The 17,053-nt window shown below is 34.9% G+C and overlaps 1 protein-coding gene across 1 annotated transcript in view; it reads right to left on the bottom strand.

Annotated features, from left to right (window-relative positions):
- Positions 1-17,053, bottom strand: part of ADAMTS19 (ADAM metallopeptidase with thrombospondin type 1 motif 19) — a 237,973-nt gene that overhangs the window by 49,783 nt on the left and 171,137 nt on the right. Inside the window, exons 16-17 of the mRNA XM_042905726.1 lie at positions 13,733-13,813; positions 15-172 (exon numbers count right to left, since the gene is read on the bottom strand). Coding sequence (XP_042761660.1) covers positions 15-172; positions 13,733-13,813 — 239 coding nt within the window. The remainder of the gene's footprint in view (positions 1-14; positions 173-13,732; positions 13,814-17,053) is intronic.

The following is a 17,053-nucleotide window of genomic DNA, read 5'->3' as shown; positions in this document are numbered from 1 at the left end:
TCGTCCCCTCATACCAGGAGGTGTAGAGGTGATGTGGTAGGACCTTTGGCGGAGATCTTCTCCCAGAGGCCTCGTCTTACATAATGAACAGTAGTGCCCGCTAAGTTGAATGCTCCCGAGTGTTCAATCTTCCAGTCACTATTAATAGACTGCTTTCCAGTGTCTCGTAGAGCTATAAAGAGGTTCAAAAATATTATGACAGTTGAACATGTCCTTATTTTGTTTCAAATGATTTTTTTTAATTGAAACTTCCAGACTCTTCCACATAATTGAATTCTCTAAGAGACATTTATGTGAAGGTTAATTGAAGGCTTTTATGTCATAGTTCTATGAAAATGTTTTGATAAGGTAAGCCAATAAATCTTCCTAAATATTGTTTAAGCTAATCTTCATGGATTGAATATTTGACCATCTCCAAGTTTTTTATATTATAAATAATGCTCAGATAAATGTACCGTATAATGTGTATATCTGAATATTTGTCTCAGACAGAATCCCAGATTTGGAATTACAGACCCAAATACGTTAAACATTTAAAGACTGTGAAAAATATTTTTAAGTTGATTTTCACAAATGTTGCATCAATTTAGGCTTCTGTAACAGTGACCAAGAGTACCCAGCTTCAAATACCTCATGGAAGCAGCTTTTTCTTGTATAATATTTCATCATGACTGAACAGTTATCAGCTATCAGCCATAAAGTAGGAAATGCTCAAAACTTCTGGGACCTCCCCAAATTAACAATTATAAATATGTTATCTGCCTTTATTGAACTTCTAATCTAACTGAATACTCTGGAACTCGTGTGGGAAGAATGAAGAAAACCTGTCTGAAAGATATCATTTCCTGAGGATGTTAACCATGGAAAAAGAGAAGCAGAGAAAGAACATTCCGGACTGAGAGAGCTACACATGGGAAAGCCTTAAAGGTCACAGCTTGGTGAGAATCAGGGAGCAAGTATGCAGGACACCAGATGCGCTGAAGGGGATCATAGGAGGAGGCTGGAGAGGTAAGGAATCGCCGGACCTTACAGGCCTTGTTCATGTTTTAAGAGTTTTTTTCCTAAGAAAAAATACAAAGCTATAGAAGTTTGTGAACAATGTTGTATAGAAATGGACCGATATGGAGCAAATTTGGATGGGGAAGACAGTATATAACATTAACACAGTAGCCCAACTGAAAGTAATGGTAGCTTGGATTCACGTATTGGAGAAGAATACCAAGGGGCATTTAGGAGTGAAACTGATAATATGTGATGATGACTTGGCTGTCGTGGGTGATAGGAAGTATGAGGTATGATGCAACGCTTTTAGGATGAGAAAACAGGTGGGTTATGACAACAAATAATGAGATGGGAAAGACAAGCAAAAGAACATGTGTGAGGAGAAATACCAGGAGTTAAATTATGAACAATGTAGATTAAAAAAAAATCTCTTGTTTAGTTGCTATTGGGGTTAAAGGTATTTTTCATTTGCTTATGAGTCATTTGCATTTAAAAATTTTAATTAACAAAATAAATTATTAATTCTCTATTAAGGCTTTTCTGGTCCACTGAGGGATTTTTCTGGTGCTAATATTTCCATTTTATAAGTCATGTATCAACAAAATTTTCAAAATTTTACCTTATCAATATTAATTTCTACCAAATAATAAGATTATTATGTACCATCCATAAAGTACGCTTTAGATAAATCTGAAAATATATATGCTTGATATTTTATGAAAAATATGTAAGTATTCACTTTTACCTTGAATTTTAAATTTGAGAGGGAAATAATGGTGACAGAAAACTCTTACCACTTTGCAAACAGCTATTACCATCTACAAATGGATATACTTCAGATAATGCTAAACTGATTTAAAAAATGATTTTGCCTAAAAGATAAAATATTTCCTTATATTTCTCTAAAATCTATTAAATATTTTAAGAAATCTTTTTGGCCTAGATTGGTAACTGTGGTCCGTATAATTCCATATTGTTCCTGTATTTCAACATATACTCAGGACATAATTATAAAGAAACATTTCCTGAAAATCTCTAATAAAAATGCCTTTAAAAACCTTCCGGGGGTGGCTATAGTATAATGTTTAGACTCAACTGACATTTCTGGAATTCTGCATTCCCCTCAAAATGGCACGCACAGGTACCTGAAAATCCACATAATTTATAAGCTTAATAGCAACCTCATATGAAGAATTAACACTCTGTGTATGTAATGTTTCTTATTTTATGTTTTTGTTTTTAATTCATTAGCTTTAAAATGGGTTTTTAGAAAACCTGTTTCTGGCCGTACCTTAACAAATGGAAGTGTACTAACTCCCCCACTTTAAACAATGAGAAAACTAAAAATATATGAAACAACTCTTTTCAGACACTGGACAATGTCAAGAGAGAACCGAGGTCCCTAAGAGAAGGAGAACAAATGAGATCTCTAAAATTGTTTTGACTTTCTGCCTGAAGATTTTTACTAGACCAAACCACAGGGAAGGGGAACTCAAGAAAAGCACAGATAAAAACGGCTTCAGTGAGATGACGACACAGAGAATGGAGTTCAAATTGGCTAAGGCATCTGGAATCTGTTTTATGGAGTACTGGAGAAGAGGGAGCTACACAGAGTCAAGCTCCAAAAATCTGCTGAGGTGTTCCTTTGAGCCTGTGGCTAAATACCAAGGTGTAAATAAGTGTGGTGAGATTCCTCAAGGCTGGGAAAAAGCAACTACATAGGGCCTGGAAACTATACAGCTCCTGGATCTCATGTAGGGTTGGAAGACATACGAGTTCTATTCATTCAGAGTGGGTAGATCTTACTGAACACACAGAGACTTCAGTGGAGCACTTAGAAAATGTGCACTTTAGAAATAAGGCTGGACTAGTCCCAGAATAAAGGCCACTCTGGACCCACCCTAACAAAGCCTTTACAAAAGCTACAAGAAGTTAAGCTGATGTGAAATTAAATTGAGTGGGCAGCAAAATAAAACTCAACACTCAATAAAAAACAACAGCCATTCGGAACTGTCACATTAACAGTGTCCAGCATCCAACCAAAAAATTACTAGATATGTGAAGGAGTCAGAAAATGTGACCCAGAATCAGGGGGAAAAAATCTGTTAATAAAATGAGACCCAGAGAGATGATGAAACCAGCAGACCAAGACTTAAAAAAAAAACCCAACTATTATATATGTTCAGTATGCACAAGAGTTTAAAGAAAAATCTGTAATATTAAAGAGAAAAATGGAAACTTTAAGAACATAAGCAAATCAAATTTCTCACAATAGAAACACAAAATCTCTGAAACAATAAATTCACTAAATGGGCTTAAGAGCAGATTAGACATTGAAAAATAATCCAGTACACTTGAAGAGCAGCTGATAGATTAGAAACTAATTGGAATTCAAAGAGAAAAATAAAGGCTGAAAAAATGAAGAGACTCACAGGAAATGTGATAAACTCACATTGGTATAATTAGCATCCCAGAGAATAGGTTGTAGGCAGAAAAATTATTTGAAGACATAATGCACCAATTTTTTCTATATTTGATGAACACCATAAACTTACTGTACTATTCAGTACAAGGGAACCCAAGCATGATAAGCACAAAGAAAGCCATACCAAGGCATATCATAATCAAACTGCTGGAATCCAATGATGTGAAGAATAATCTTAAAAATGGCCAGAGAGGAAAAAGGCACATTATATATAAGGAAAAAGGATTACAAAATTTCTGGATATACTATCAGAACTAATACAAGCCAGAAGACAATGAAACATTACCTTTAAAGTGAAAAAAGAAAATAAAAAAAAAGGAAAACCAAACAAAATATAGAATTCTATATCCAGTGAAAATATCCTTCAGAAAGGAAAAAAAAAATACACTCTCAAAAAAACAAAATTTGATAATTTTTCTGCCAGCAGAGTTGCTCTGCAAGAAATGAAAAAGCACAGGGGTGCCCGGGTGGCTCAGTCGGGTTAGCATCTGACTCTTGATTTCAGGTCATCATCTTACGGTTCATGAGATCAAGCCCTGCATCGGGCTCTGCTCTATCAGTGCAGAGCCTGCTTGGGATTCTCTGTCTCTCTCTCAAAGTAAATAAATAAACATTAAGAAAAAAAATGTAAAAGGACAGATGTTCTTCAAGTAGAAAGGACATGGTTCCAGGTGGAAATGGGTGTCTATGTGAAGGCCTGAAGAATGTTGGCACCAGTAAATGCATAAAAATACTTAAGTAAGCTTTTTCATTAATCAGTTCTTTATAGGATGATTGGCTTTAAGGCAAATATGATTACATCTGTTTTGGTGATTAAAGCATATGTAGAAATAAAGTGATTAGATGGAATGTAGATATAAAATGCATAATAGCAAAAAGGGGGAGAAGCAGGTAAAGGGAAGCACACTGTTTTAAGGAACTTGTATTATATGTAAAATGGTATAATATAATTTGAAAAGAGAGTGTAAGAAGTTAAAAAATGCATTTTGTAAATCCTAAAGTGACCATTAAAGATATAAAACAAGAGTTATATGTAGCTAATAAGCAAATAAAAGAGATTAAGTGTAAGGCTAAAAAATAGAAGACAGAGAAATAGGGAAATAGGAATAAGAAGGCATGGAAAACACAGAAAATAATTCACTATGCCCATAATTATATTATATTTAAATGCACTAAGGATATTGGTGAAAAGAGAGAGACTGTCAGGCCAGAAGGGGAAAAGAAGACCCCACTCTATTCAGTTCAGAAAAATAGGTAGATTAAAACTAACTGGATAGGGAAACTTAAGCATGAGACACTAATCATAAAAAAAGATATACTGACTATATTAATACCAGACAGCATGGACTTCAGGGATTTCCAGAGATAAAAAAGGGATTTTTTAAAATGTCATTTAAGGGGCCCCTGGGTGGCTCAGTCGGTTAAGCGTCCGACTTCAGCTCAGGTCACGATCTCGTCATCCGTGAGTTTGAGCCCCGTGTCTGGCTCTGGCTGATGGTTCAGAGCCTGGAGCCTGCTACAGATTCTGTGTCTCCCTCTCTCTCTGCCCTCCCCCGTTCATGCTGTGTCTCTCTCTGTCTCAAAAATAAATAAACGTTAAAAAAATTTTTTTAAATGTCATTTAAATTTAACTTACTTCAAATGCAAAATTCTAAATGCCATTAAAAATATATTAAGGAAACGATACAATCCTAAGTGTACAACAGAAAAAGCATCAAAATGCATGAAGCTGGGAGCCTGGGTGGCTCAGTCAGTTAAGCATCTGACTTCAGCACAGGTCATGATCTCACAATCCATGAGTTCGAGCCCCGTGTCAGGCTCTGTGCTGACGCTCAGAGCCTGGAGCCTGCTTCAGGTTCTGTGTCTCCCTCTCTTTCTGTCCCTCCCCTGCTCATTCTCTGTCTCTCTCTATCTCAAAAATAAATAAAAACATTTAAAAAAATTTTTTTAAAAATGCATGAAGCAAGGGGCACCGGATTATCTCAGTCACTAGAGCGTGAGACTCTTGATCTTGGGGTTGTAAGTTCGAGCCCCATGTTGTGTATAGGGATTACTTAAAAATTAAAAAAAAATCTTAAAATAAAATGCATGAAGCAAAACTGACCTAATTGAATGGAGATACAGACAAATCCACAATTTCAGTCAGAGATTTCAATAGTTCTCTTTTCCTAATTTATAAAGCAAAAAGAAAATAAACAAGAATATAGAAAATATAAACCAAATGGAGCTAAGTGATGCTTAGAGAAGAGTCAGCAACTGCAGAATATAATTTTTTAAAGTATAAATGGAACATTAACCAACATAGGCCATGGGTCATTGAAACAAGTCTCAACTGAAATCAAACTCAATGTATTTTCTTACCACACAGATTTAAACTAGAAACCAGTAACAAAATACCTATTAAAAAACTTACAAATATTTGGAAATTAAATCGTACATTTACAAATAACCCATGGGTCAGTCAAATCAGAAAATTACAATGGTAATTTGAAAGCATTTTTAACTAAAATTACAGTATCTATAAATTGTGATATGAAGCTAAATCAGTGTTTAGATAGATAAACTGTCATAACAGCAAAGAATAAAGGAGTGAAATCAATTATCTGAGTTTCCACCTTAAAATATATAAGAAAGAGCAACAACAAAGGCAATCAATGACACCAAAACTTGGTTATTTTAAAAGATCAAACACAGACACTGCATTACAATAGAAAAATATGACAAAAAAAAGCTTTAGGACAATAAACTTGAGAAGGTAAAGAAATGGGTTAATTCTTTGTAGACACCAATTACCAAATCTGACTCAAGAAAAAAGCCACCTGGATATATATATGGTACACACACATGCACTGAAGAAATTAAGTTGGGCTTTAAAAACCTTTCCACAAAGAAAATACCAACATTCAAACATTTAAGAAAAAATACTACCAATTTTAAACAAAATAGAAAATAGAAGAGGAGGGGCTCCTTCCTAAAAATAATTTTTCCTGAGATAGATAACAAATATAGGGGCACCTGGGTGGCTCAGTCGGTGAAGTGTCTGATTTTGGCTTGGGTCATAATCTTGCTGTTTTGAATTCAAGCCCCGCATCTGGCTCTGTGCTGAGAGCTTGGGACTCTGAGCCTGGAGCCTGCTTCAGATTCTGTCTCATTCTCTGTGCCTCCCCCACTCTAGTTCTATCTCTATCTCTCTCTCTCTCTCTCTCTCTCTCTCTCAAAATGAATAAAGAAAATTAAAAAAAAAAGATAACGTGTAAATACCTGTATTTCATTGTTACCTTCATAAGTAACACATTGATTAAGAATATTTATTTGTATTTAGGGTCACCTGGGTGGCTCAGACAGTTAAAATCCCACTTTGACTCAGGTCATGATCTCCAGGTTCATGAGTTCACCTTGGGCTCTGTGCTAATGGCTCAGAGCCTGGAAGCTGCTTTGGATTCTGTGTCTCCCTCTTTCTCTGCCCTTCCCTCACTCGTGCTCTCTCTCAAAAACAAACATTTAAAGAAAGGATTTATTTGTAACTATTAGTCAGGAAAATTACATTTTTATATATTTTAGAGCCAAGTGTTTTTAGAAAAAGTAAGTTTTTGCAAATTTTTATCTGACACTATGGCTTGCCTTTTAATTTTCTTAATGGTGTCTTTCAAAGAGCAACAGTTTTACTCTTGGTGAAATCAAACACATTCATTTTTGGGTGAAAGGGTTGGTATTTTTGTACATCTATTGTAAAGAAATCCTTGTGAAGCACAATGCCTTAAAGGTTTTCTCTTATGTTTTTTTCTAGAAGCTTTAGAATTTCAGCTTTTTTGTTTAGATCTCCAATCCATTTTGACTTAATTTTTATGTATGATAAGAGGTAGGGGCTAAAGTTCATTTTTTTTGGTCCTCATATAAATACCCAGTTATTCCAGCATTATTTGTTTAAAGAATATCTTTCTCTTCTGTGCTGCCTCAGCACTATGTTTAGAAGTCAGTTCATGCCCACATTTGTGCTTAATTTCACTATGAAGATAAATTTTCCCAGTTTTCTTTGTCAATTTTTGCTTAAAAGCTTTCAAGCTATATTCCTGGGTTCATATAATTATAAAATTATATTATTTAATGATGACTTAAATGCTTAGATAATTATTCTGTGACTTCTTTCACCTCCGACAATGCATTTTCCTTTAAAGTGAGTTCTGACTTATATTACTATGGCTCTATTAGTATTTTTTTGGTTTTTATTTTTCCTAGTATAGTTTTCCATTCTTTGATTTTCAGTTTTTGTGAATCTTAGATGAATACCATATACCTGAATTATTTTCAAAATCGTCTGACAATTTTTGTCTTTTAACTAGAGATTTTAGTTTTTAAATGCATACTAAGACTGCTAGTATGTTTTGTTTTATTTACACTATCTTATTTTGTGCTTTCTTTTTTCATTTTTTCTGTATATTTCTATTATTTTTCTTCTATCTTGTATTCTATTGATTGACTGAATTTTTAAAATTTAATTTTGAAAATTGTACTTGGCTATTTGAATGTGTTTAGTCCACTTTTGCTTATTTTTAATATTTTTAATTTTTTAATGAAATATTTTTTAAATATTTTAAATATTTTTAATTTTAATATTCTAAATTTTTAATATTTTAAACAATTTTATTTATTTAAAATTTTAATATTTATATATTTTTGTTTTAAAAATATTTTTAATATTTTAAAATATTTTGATTTTAATATTTTAAAAATATTTTAATATTTTAAAACAATTAACTATAAGAGTTTTATATTTTCTGTATATGATGCAAATGTGTATCTGATTCTGCTCTCCCTTATTTTTACTGTTTATTTATGTTCACTGCTCATAATGTTTATTTCCTTTTGTGTTTTCTGAACATTTCTTTACTACAAAATTTTATTTGTTGAACCTTATAAAATTCCTTTGAGGCCTGGTTTGAAGGTGCATTACTTCAAAAAGGATTTGCCTTTGCATATGCCAGCAACCTTGGTAACTTCATTAAAATAAATGTCTTGGAGTTTTGTACTTCATAGTTGGGTAAAATGGTGCTATGAATCCATAGGCACATTTTCTTTGGGTTACGAACCCTCAGGGAGGTTGATTTTCTACTTCCACCTAGTATCAAAATTAATACCGACACATTTCCTGATCTTTGATGGACCAAATCTATTTCTTTGTCTCCTTCACGCTGAGCTTGTAGTCCTTTGGGGTCCTGCTTTATTTAGGTGTCTCCTGTTAGAGCCTCTACTTTATAGAGCCTCAGGCTTTGTTTTCTGTCCACCGTGTATCCTGGTGCTCAAAATCTAAACTGGTCACCAGGATTAAGCTTAACTGGGATTTCGGTCAGCCTAATACTTGGCTTCCTGTTCTTACTTTGTTTTTGGCACGTGAAGGCTCCTTAATTTCTTTCCATTTTAGAGGTAAGTTTAAAAAAGTGTTCTTTTTTTCCTCCTTTTGTAATTTGCTCAACAGTTTAAAGTGTTTTTAGTGAAAAGTTTTTCCATAGTGGTTTGCAGGCAAAACTGCAGGCAAGGTAAATGGGCCCATATGACCTTTTTTATTAGACTTTTAAGAATCATAAGCTACAGTGATTTTTGTAAAGATATAACATATGGTTGATCTGAACTACTCTCCATTTTGGACTTCCTGATTAATTATTAACAAAACTGAGCCATGATATTCAGAAATGCAGATAATAATTACATATGGGAATATAATTCAGCGAGTAATGTAAAAGAATAATTGTATTGGGAGGGAATTAACTGTCTCCAATGAAATTATAGTTTTATATAGACAAGTTAATTTGTTAAAGATCAGCTTTCCAGGAAATAATCCATTTTCCTGATGCTATTTCAGATAAAGATTTTCAATAACTTCCTTCCAATGTCCAAAGAAGCCTTTAGGAAATGTGGTTTATGATATGTATTCTCTATGATAGGCTTGAAATCTAAGATTTTAGGCTTAAAATCGAGGATTTTAATACTGTGCCATTTTCCCCCAAAATTTCCTCTCATCCATGTGTGCTATCTCAGCAAATGCCATTATTATTTGCCCAGTTGTTTAATCCATAAACCTAGAAGTGATCCTTGAACTTTACTTTCTATCCACACAACCATTCTCACCAAGTTTCATGAGCTCAACTACTTCAATGTCTCTAGAAGCCACTGAGTTCTTCCCATTCCCAGTCTGTGACTGGACCATACCACTGGCCACTTTCTCTTCATCCTTGCACCCTTCTCCTAATTCATCAGGATAGCTGTGATTGATTCAGTTAAGAAGTAAGGAAACTTCTATTTTCAACATGAATCTCCCAAGTAGTATTCAGACTGTTCAGGAGCACTCATGCTATTTCCTTAAAAAGTAAGAGACCCTAGTAACTTATGCCTAATTCTAAGCACAAAGAAAAGTGACAATCATGAGGCCAGAGACTTAACAAAGACGTGGGATTCTGGGGCGCCTGGGTGGCTCAGTCGGTTAAGCGTCTGACTTTGGCTCATGTCATGACCTCACGGTTCATGGGTTCTAGGCCCATGTTGGGCTCTGTGCTGACACTCAGAGGCTGCAGTCTGCTTCAGATTCTGTGTCTTTCTTTCTCTCTGCCTCTCCCCACCTCATGCCCTGTCTCTCTCTCTCTCTCTCTCTCTCTCTCAAAAGTACATAAACATTAAACAAATTAAAAAAAAAAAAAGACATGGGATTCCATTTTTAAATTAAATGCTCTTCTCATAACAAAAAGTGGTTGGAGATTTATGTTTAAAGATATACATAAGGGAAAGAAGATGGGATCTGGCATACCTGGAGGTAGTGACGGGAGAAGAAAACCACCACTTCATGATTTATATTCCCCTGAATTAATGCTATACAATTGATCTCATTAGTTAAGAAATGGGGGGAAAGAGGGAGATTGGGGGGAAGTTCAAGGAAAATTTGTTCATATAGGACATGTACTTTAAAATCACAAGCATAATGTGAGAGACAATGAATTAAAAAAAAAAAACAAAAAGTAAAAAGAGACAGTAGGAACCAGATACAATGGCCACACTGCTTGGGCTTAAATCTAAGATCATGGTTTTTTAGATGTATGATCTTGGGAAAGAAACTTAAACTCTCTGGTCCTCTAGTTTTTGATTTAAAAAAAAAAATTAGTGGTGCCTACTTCACAGACATGTGAAGATCTATTTAGCAGATATATTTAAAGAACTCACCCATACTAATTACTATACAAGTATGAACCATCTTTTTTTAATTAAAATTCACTCAAAAAAAGTCTTTATTACTTTCTGTGTGCCAGAGTCTGCTTTAGTTACTGTGGATAAAGCTCTGAGAAAAATGATCCCTGACTTCAAAATTAACACTGGAAGATACACAATATAAAAGCACGTATGCAAACAGAGAAGAAAACTCAGTGGTGCTGGTGGTAGGTGCTCTGAAGAAAATAAAGCAGGACAATGCAGCAGAGAGTAGCTTGAGTGGGGGGTCACGGTGGTTATGGAGAGAAAGTGATATATCTGAGTAACTGACAGGACTTGCTGATGTATTAGAGTGGTAAAGGCAACTATCAAGAAGAACTAGTTGTGGTATAAACTCCTGGATAGAAATTAGTGACTGTGGGGTCATAAATAATGGCCCCCCAAAAGATACCCGTGTCCTAAAAGATAGATATCATACAAAGTATCTTCTCTGACCACAATGGGAAATGATTTAGAAATCAGTAACAGGGAAAACTGGAAAATTCATCAATGTGGAAATGAAACAACACTCAAAAAGCCAATGGACCAAAGAAGAAATTATGAGGGAAATTAGGAAATATCTTGAGACAAATGGAAATGAAAACACAACATAGCAAAAGGTAGAGGACACAGCAAAAGCAGTGCTGTGGGTGGAAACTTAGAGCAACAAATGCTTACATTAAAAAAAGAAGATCTTATAATGTTAACAACCTGACTTTATAAGCTAAGGAACTAGAAAAAGAACACACTAAACCCAAAGCTACCTAAAGAAGAAAATAATAAAGATTAGAGCAGAGATAAATGAAATAGAGAATAGAAAAATAATAGAGAAAACTAACAAAACCAGAAATTGGTTCATTGAACAGGTGAACAAAATCAACAAAACTTTAGCTGCACTTGACTAAGAAAGAAAAATAAAAAAGACAACTGAAAAGTCAGAAATGAAAGTGCGGACGTTACAACCGATGCTGCAGAAATAAAAAGGATGGTAAGAAATGTACTGTAATAATTCTCATGCCAGTCAGAATGGCTCATATCAAACAGACAAGAAGTAAGAAGCTTTAACTAGGTTGTGGAGAAAAAGAAACCCTCATGTACTGTTGGTGGGAATGCAAACTGGTGTAGCCACTGTGGAAAACAGTACAGAAATTTCTCAAAAAATTAAAAATAGAAACGCCATACAATCCAGTAATTCCACCTTCTATTTACCCAAGGAAAATGGAAACACTAATTCAAAAAGATATATGCACCCGCATGTTTATTGCAGCATTATTTACAATGGCCAAGATACGGAAGTAATCTCAGTGTCCACCAAGAGATAAAGAAGGTGTGGTGCATATACACAATGAAATATCACTCAGTCAAAAAAAAAGAGTGAGCTCTTGTCATTTCTGACAACATAGGTGGACCTAGAGTATTATGCGAAGTGAAATAAGTCACACAGAGAAAGACGACTTGATTTCATTTATATGTAATCTCAAATGAACGAACAGAAACAGACTTATAAATACAGACAAGAAACTGGTAGCTGCTAGACAGACAGAGCAGTGGAGGGATGGGCAAAATAGGTGAAGGGGACTAAGAGGTACAAACTTCCAGTTATAAAATAAATAAGTCATGGGGATTAAAATTACAGCTTGGGGAATACAGTTAATTATAATAAGACCATATGGTAACAGAAGGCTACTACATTTGTCACGGTGAGCACTGTGCAATGTATAAAGCTGTCCAATCACTATATTGTGCACCTGAAACTAATAGAACATTGTATGGCAACTATACTTGAATAAAAATTTTAAAAATTTATATGCTAACAAATTGGATAGCCTAAAAGAAGTGTACAAATTCCTGGAAACACAAATCTTACTAAGACCGAATCACAAATACTTATAACTAGCAAGGATACTGAATCAGTAATCAAAAGTATCCCCCAAAAGAAAATTACTGGATGTTAAAATGGCTTCACTGGTAAATTCTATGCAACATCTAAAGAAAAACCAACATCAATCCTCACATTTTCCAAAGAACTGAATTGGAGGGAAGACTTCCTAATTCACACTTAGGAGGCCTAGCTCATTTTTGATACCAAAGCTAGACAAAGACACTACAAAAAAAAGAAAACTACACAGGAGCTTCCCTTATGAACATTGATTTAAAAATTCTCAACAATACACTAGCAAACCAAATTCAGAAGCATAAAAGGCATTCAAATCAGAAAGGAAGAAGTACAATTATTTCTGATTGCAGATGATATGATCTTATACGTAGAATATTTACTCTTTTACCAGACCTAATCACATTAGATCCCTTTAATCCATGGATGCCATAACTACAGACAACCATTTCATATGACTTAATTGGTTTGTAATTTTGATATGTGAGCAATATGTATTTTGGCAACTGAGCATTTTCTTTCATATATTTAAATCATTAATTGGCCTAATTAAAATAGCTGATACAATTCTTTCCATATGCAATATTTAAACATTTAAAATACTCTCTTCGTAGGTGAATATACGTAAAGTGAGGAAAGGAAACAGCACCATTTCCCATCAAAACATTAAATCCTTTCAGTATGTCAGAATTTTTTTGAGAATCCCACAAGATTTTCTATTTCTAAAGGAATCATATGCACAGACACACACATATATGCATTTGTACATGCAATAAATGTGAATGTGTATATGCATATATGAAATAAACATGTTTATGAAATATGTCTGCATATGTGTGAAATAAAACATACCTAAATCCTCCAATGAGTTTTTTTTTTTTTTATAACACAGCATAACATGTGGAAGCAATTTATACTCTCCCAAAAACATAGACAACCAGATTGCTTTTGCTCTGATAAGTCCCTGGGAGAGAAGGAAAGAAATTCCTACTCGATATGACAAGAGGTGCTTCCTGGGAAATTCAAACATGTAACTAGAAACAGATTGATGTCTTCGTCATTACAGAACTGTCAGGGCAGGGAGTGGGGCTCGTACTTGGATCGGCTCTGTGTCAGGTTACCTAAATAGCTATGTGCCGGCTTTTCCTCCACAACTTTGATTCTTCTTGCTCCAGCAGGTATCACCAGCACTTCTACATAACCTGTAAGGGTCAATAAAACACGAAATAAATCTTGAATTCTCTTAAGATCTCTTTTCTTAATTGACTTGCTCTTTTTTTCTTTTGGTTTTGGTTTTTGCTATGGTATTTCAATACTTATGGAAAGAAAAAAAATGCATACAAAAGCTGTCATCATTGCAAGGGGAGAAATTTCTTGGAAAGATGTCGAGTCTATAGCAGTATTAAGGGCAAAAAGGTAACTGTATTTTATGTTAAAAAACATAAAGGCTCATTGATCTCTTATGAAGTAGGAGGGGGAAAAACCACAATGGTAGAGCTCATTTAGAAACACAGTAGATCATGGAACAAAATAAGTAACTTCAGATTTTGCTCATGAAACTCCTTTAAGTTAGAATGTGTGGGGAAGAAGGAAAGGCAGCTGGAGAGAATGCAGCTGGCAGGATCAGGTCCCTGGAGTAGCTGAAAATAGGACGAGAGACCCAAGCACTCCCTGAGGAGATTAACAAAGGGTTTTGAAACTGGGGCTGGAGACAAGAAAGTGTAAGGTTGCACCTTGCAATCTAGCATCACCCTGAAAGATGTCAAACAGCTAGAAGCAAGACCCAATTAAGTGTTTGTTAGAAAACCCTTTTTAGCAGAGGTGAGGAATGTAACACTTGAAGTGAAATAAGATAAAAAGATAAAGTGAGATAAAAGAGAGTTTGCAGAAGAAGTCACAATTAAGACTTCATTTAGTGCAGAAGAGTTATACAGCAGACACCTACTTTTGGCTGAGTAGTTATGCTTTAAATTTTAATATTATAATATATATGATATAGGTAATATTTAATATTCTTAATATTTGTGTAGCTCCATGTATCTGATCAAAGTCTAACTTCAAAGCTAGTAGAAAGGCACAATAACTGATCCCAGAGTTGTCATCTGTTGATTAATTTTTCAGAGTCCCGAAACTGTTTATAATTATTGGTGTAAACCCAAAGGTAGCACACTCCCCACCCGGTGGCAGTGGCTGGAATCTGAGGCATGTGTTTTCTGAATCATAATTTCCATTAGTGAATGCTGCTTACCCAATTTAACCATTGTTAGCAAACCAAATCATACAAGCACTATCATTTTGAAACATGAACAAAGTAGGCAGTGATGAAAGTAGAAGCAAATGTTTACTACCGATTTATACACAGAAGTACGGTAAGAAGATCTGTGCACTCAATGAGCTCATAATGAAATTGGAAAGACAAAGCAAAAATACCTTATACAAACAGGAGTTAAATAAAAATTCAAAAATTATGTAAAAAAGATCATATGCAGGATGGTATGGTTAACTCCCTGCTTAAAAATATAAACCACTGTTTCAATAGTCCTCCTCCTCTGATTACATCACCACTCAAAAGGTTCACTGCTATTTTTAACTCACGGAAGTGGGATTTTTTGTTTTCCTTTTAAATTGTTATACACATTACTCATGTTTGAGAAACACTGGCATCAACTCGAATCACTCAGATTCAGAGAAGAGAACATTTCATAGAGTCAAGTAAAGCTTCACAAAGAAGTAAACAGACGAACTGTTATTGAAGAATGGACAGGAATTGGATATGCATAAAAAAAAAAGTATGAGTTAGCTGAATGCAAGGGAAAGTAAGAGAGCAAGTAATATTTTTGGTAGCACATAAGTAAAATAATTCTGTCAGAAAGACAAGATGTTAGAATATGTCTCTGTTAAAGAGAGTTTTAATGCATGCCCAAGATACTGAATTGATCCATCTGAAGTTAGTGAACATAGCAAGGAACTTGGTAATCAGCTACTGGTTGGGAGAAGCTTTATCTGAGAGCAGTATGCAGGATGCCTAGTGATAGGCGAGTTGTGGATTAACTGTATTGGGAGGCTAACATAAAACTCCAGGAGCACGAGAGGCTAAGGAAGAAAACCCAGTAGGCCCTGTGAAGAAAAAAAAAAATTCTGAACTGACAACCAATAGAAAGTGGGGAAATAAACACTGAACACAAAGCTTTCTTATTACTTATGTGAGAATGCAGCCATAGTTTATAAGAAAATGGAAGTCAATCTTTGATAGTTCTGGTAAGTTGAACTTCGCAAATTATAGTTAATAAACTATAACACACTAGTGAAAATAGCTACGAAGAACTCTGGAACATCTGGAACTCCAGAGAAAGACTAGGCTATTGGAGTACTTTTGTGAGGTGGTAATATCAGCCATGGAAGTAACTAGAGAAAACTGAGGGAGAAGAGAAGTGAAGGACTCAACCTAGGACAGACATAGCTTTAAAGATAGAGACTGAAAATAAAAAAGAATCCAGAGAAGGAATAATCATGAGAAGCAGGAGATCTGGCTGTTCTGGTGCAGTGGGATCCTATAGATTGGATTGTCTTAAGAGAAGCTGTTGGTCAATTGTGTCAGAAGCTGTAGAAACATCAAAGAGAGATGACTAAGGAGAGCCCCACTGAATGTCACAATCAAGAGGTGACTATTCATCTCTGAGCAAAGTAACTTAATAAAGTATTTGGAGAAGATATTAAATTTCAGGATGTTAAGAAAGAAGAGGAGAGAGAGAGAGAGAGAAGTAGAGGGAGTTACTGTAAATACCTATTTGAGTTTAGCAGTAAACTCAGAGGTTTGTTGTACATTAGGACAGTAGGTTATGTCTAAGTTTATAGTTCTATCTAGAGCAAGTGTCATTACTCAACTGGAATCGCTTAAAGGACAGATGAGTTAGACGGAGTTTCAAGAAAAAAGGGAGAAAGAGAAATACAGAGCAAAACGGTTTGAAGAGAGATGGCCAATGAATGGGGACCTAGATATTTTTCAGTAGGTAAGTCATTTAGCATGATTGAGAATGTGCATTTTTAAATTTATTTTTTATTTTATTATTTTACTTCTTAAAGGTTTATTTATTTATTTAGGGACAGAAAGAGAGAGCACCAGCAGGGGAAGGGCATAGGGAGAGAGGGAGAGAGAGAATCCCAAGCAGGCTCTGTGCTATGAGAGCAGAGCCGGACGCGGGTCTCAATCCCATGAACCATGAGCTCATGATCTAAGCCGAAATCAAGAGTTGGTCGCTTGACCAACTGAGCCACCCAGGTGCCCCAGAATGTGCATTTTTTTAAAGCAGTGAATATGAGAGTGGCTACTGCCAAGTTTAGTAGTTGGAATAAAGTCTGTGATGTCAAAATTGTAAATTTGATCCTCATGTTGGAGAGTTGGCTTTGTTCACAGGAACATCCTATTTAATAACCAGAGATTC

Source organism: Panthera leo, chromosome A1 (genome assembly GCF_018350215.1).
Source record: "Panthera leo isolate Ple1 chromosome A1, P.leo_Ple1_pat1.1, whole genome shotgun sequence".
Classification (NCBI taxonomy): domain Eukaryota; kingdom Metazoa; phylum Chordata; class Mammalia; order Carnivora; family Felidae; genus Panthera; species Panthera leo.
This window is presented reverse-complemented; position numbering and strand designations above follow the sequence as displayed.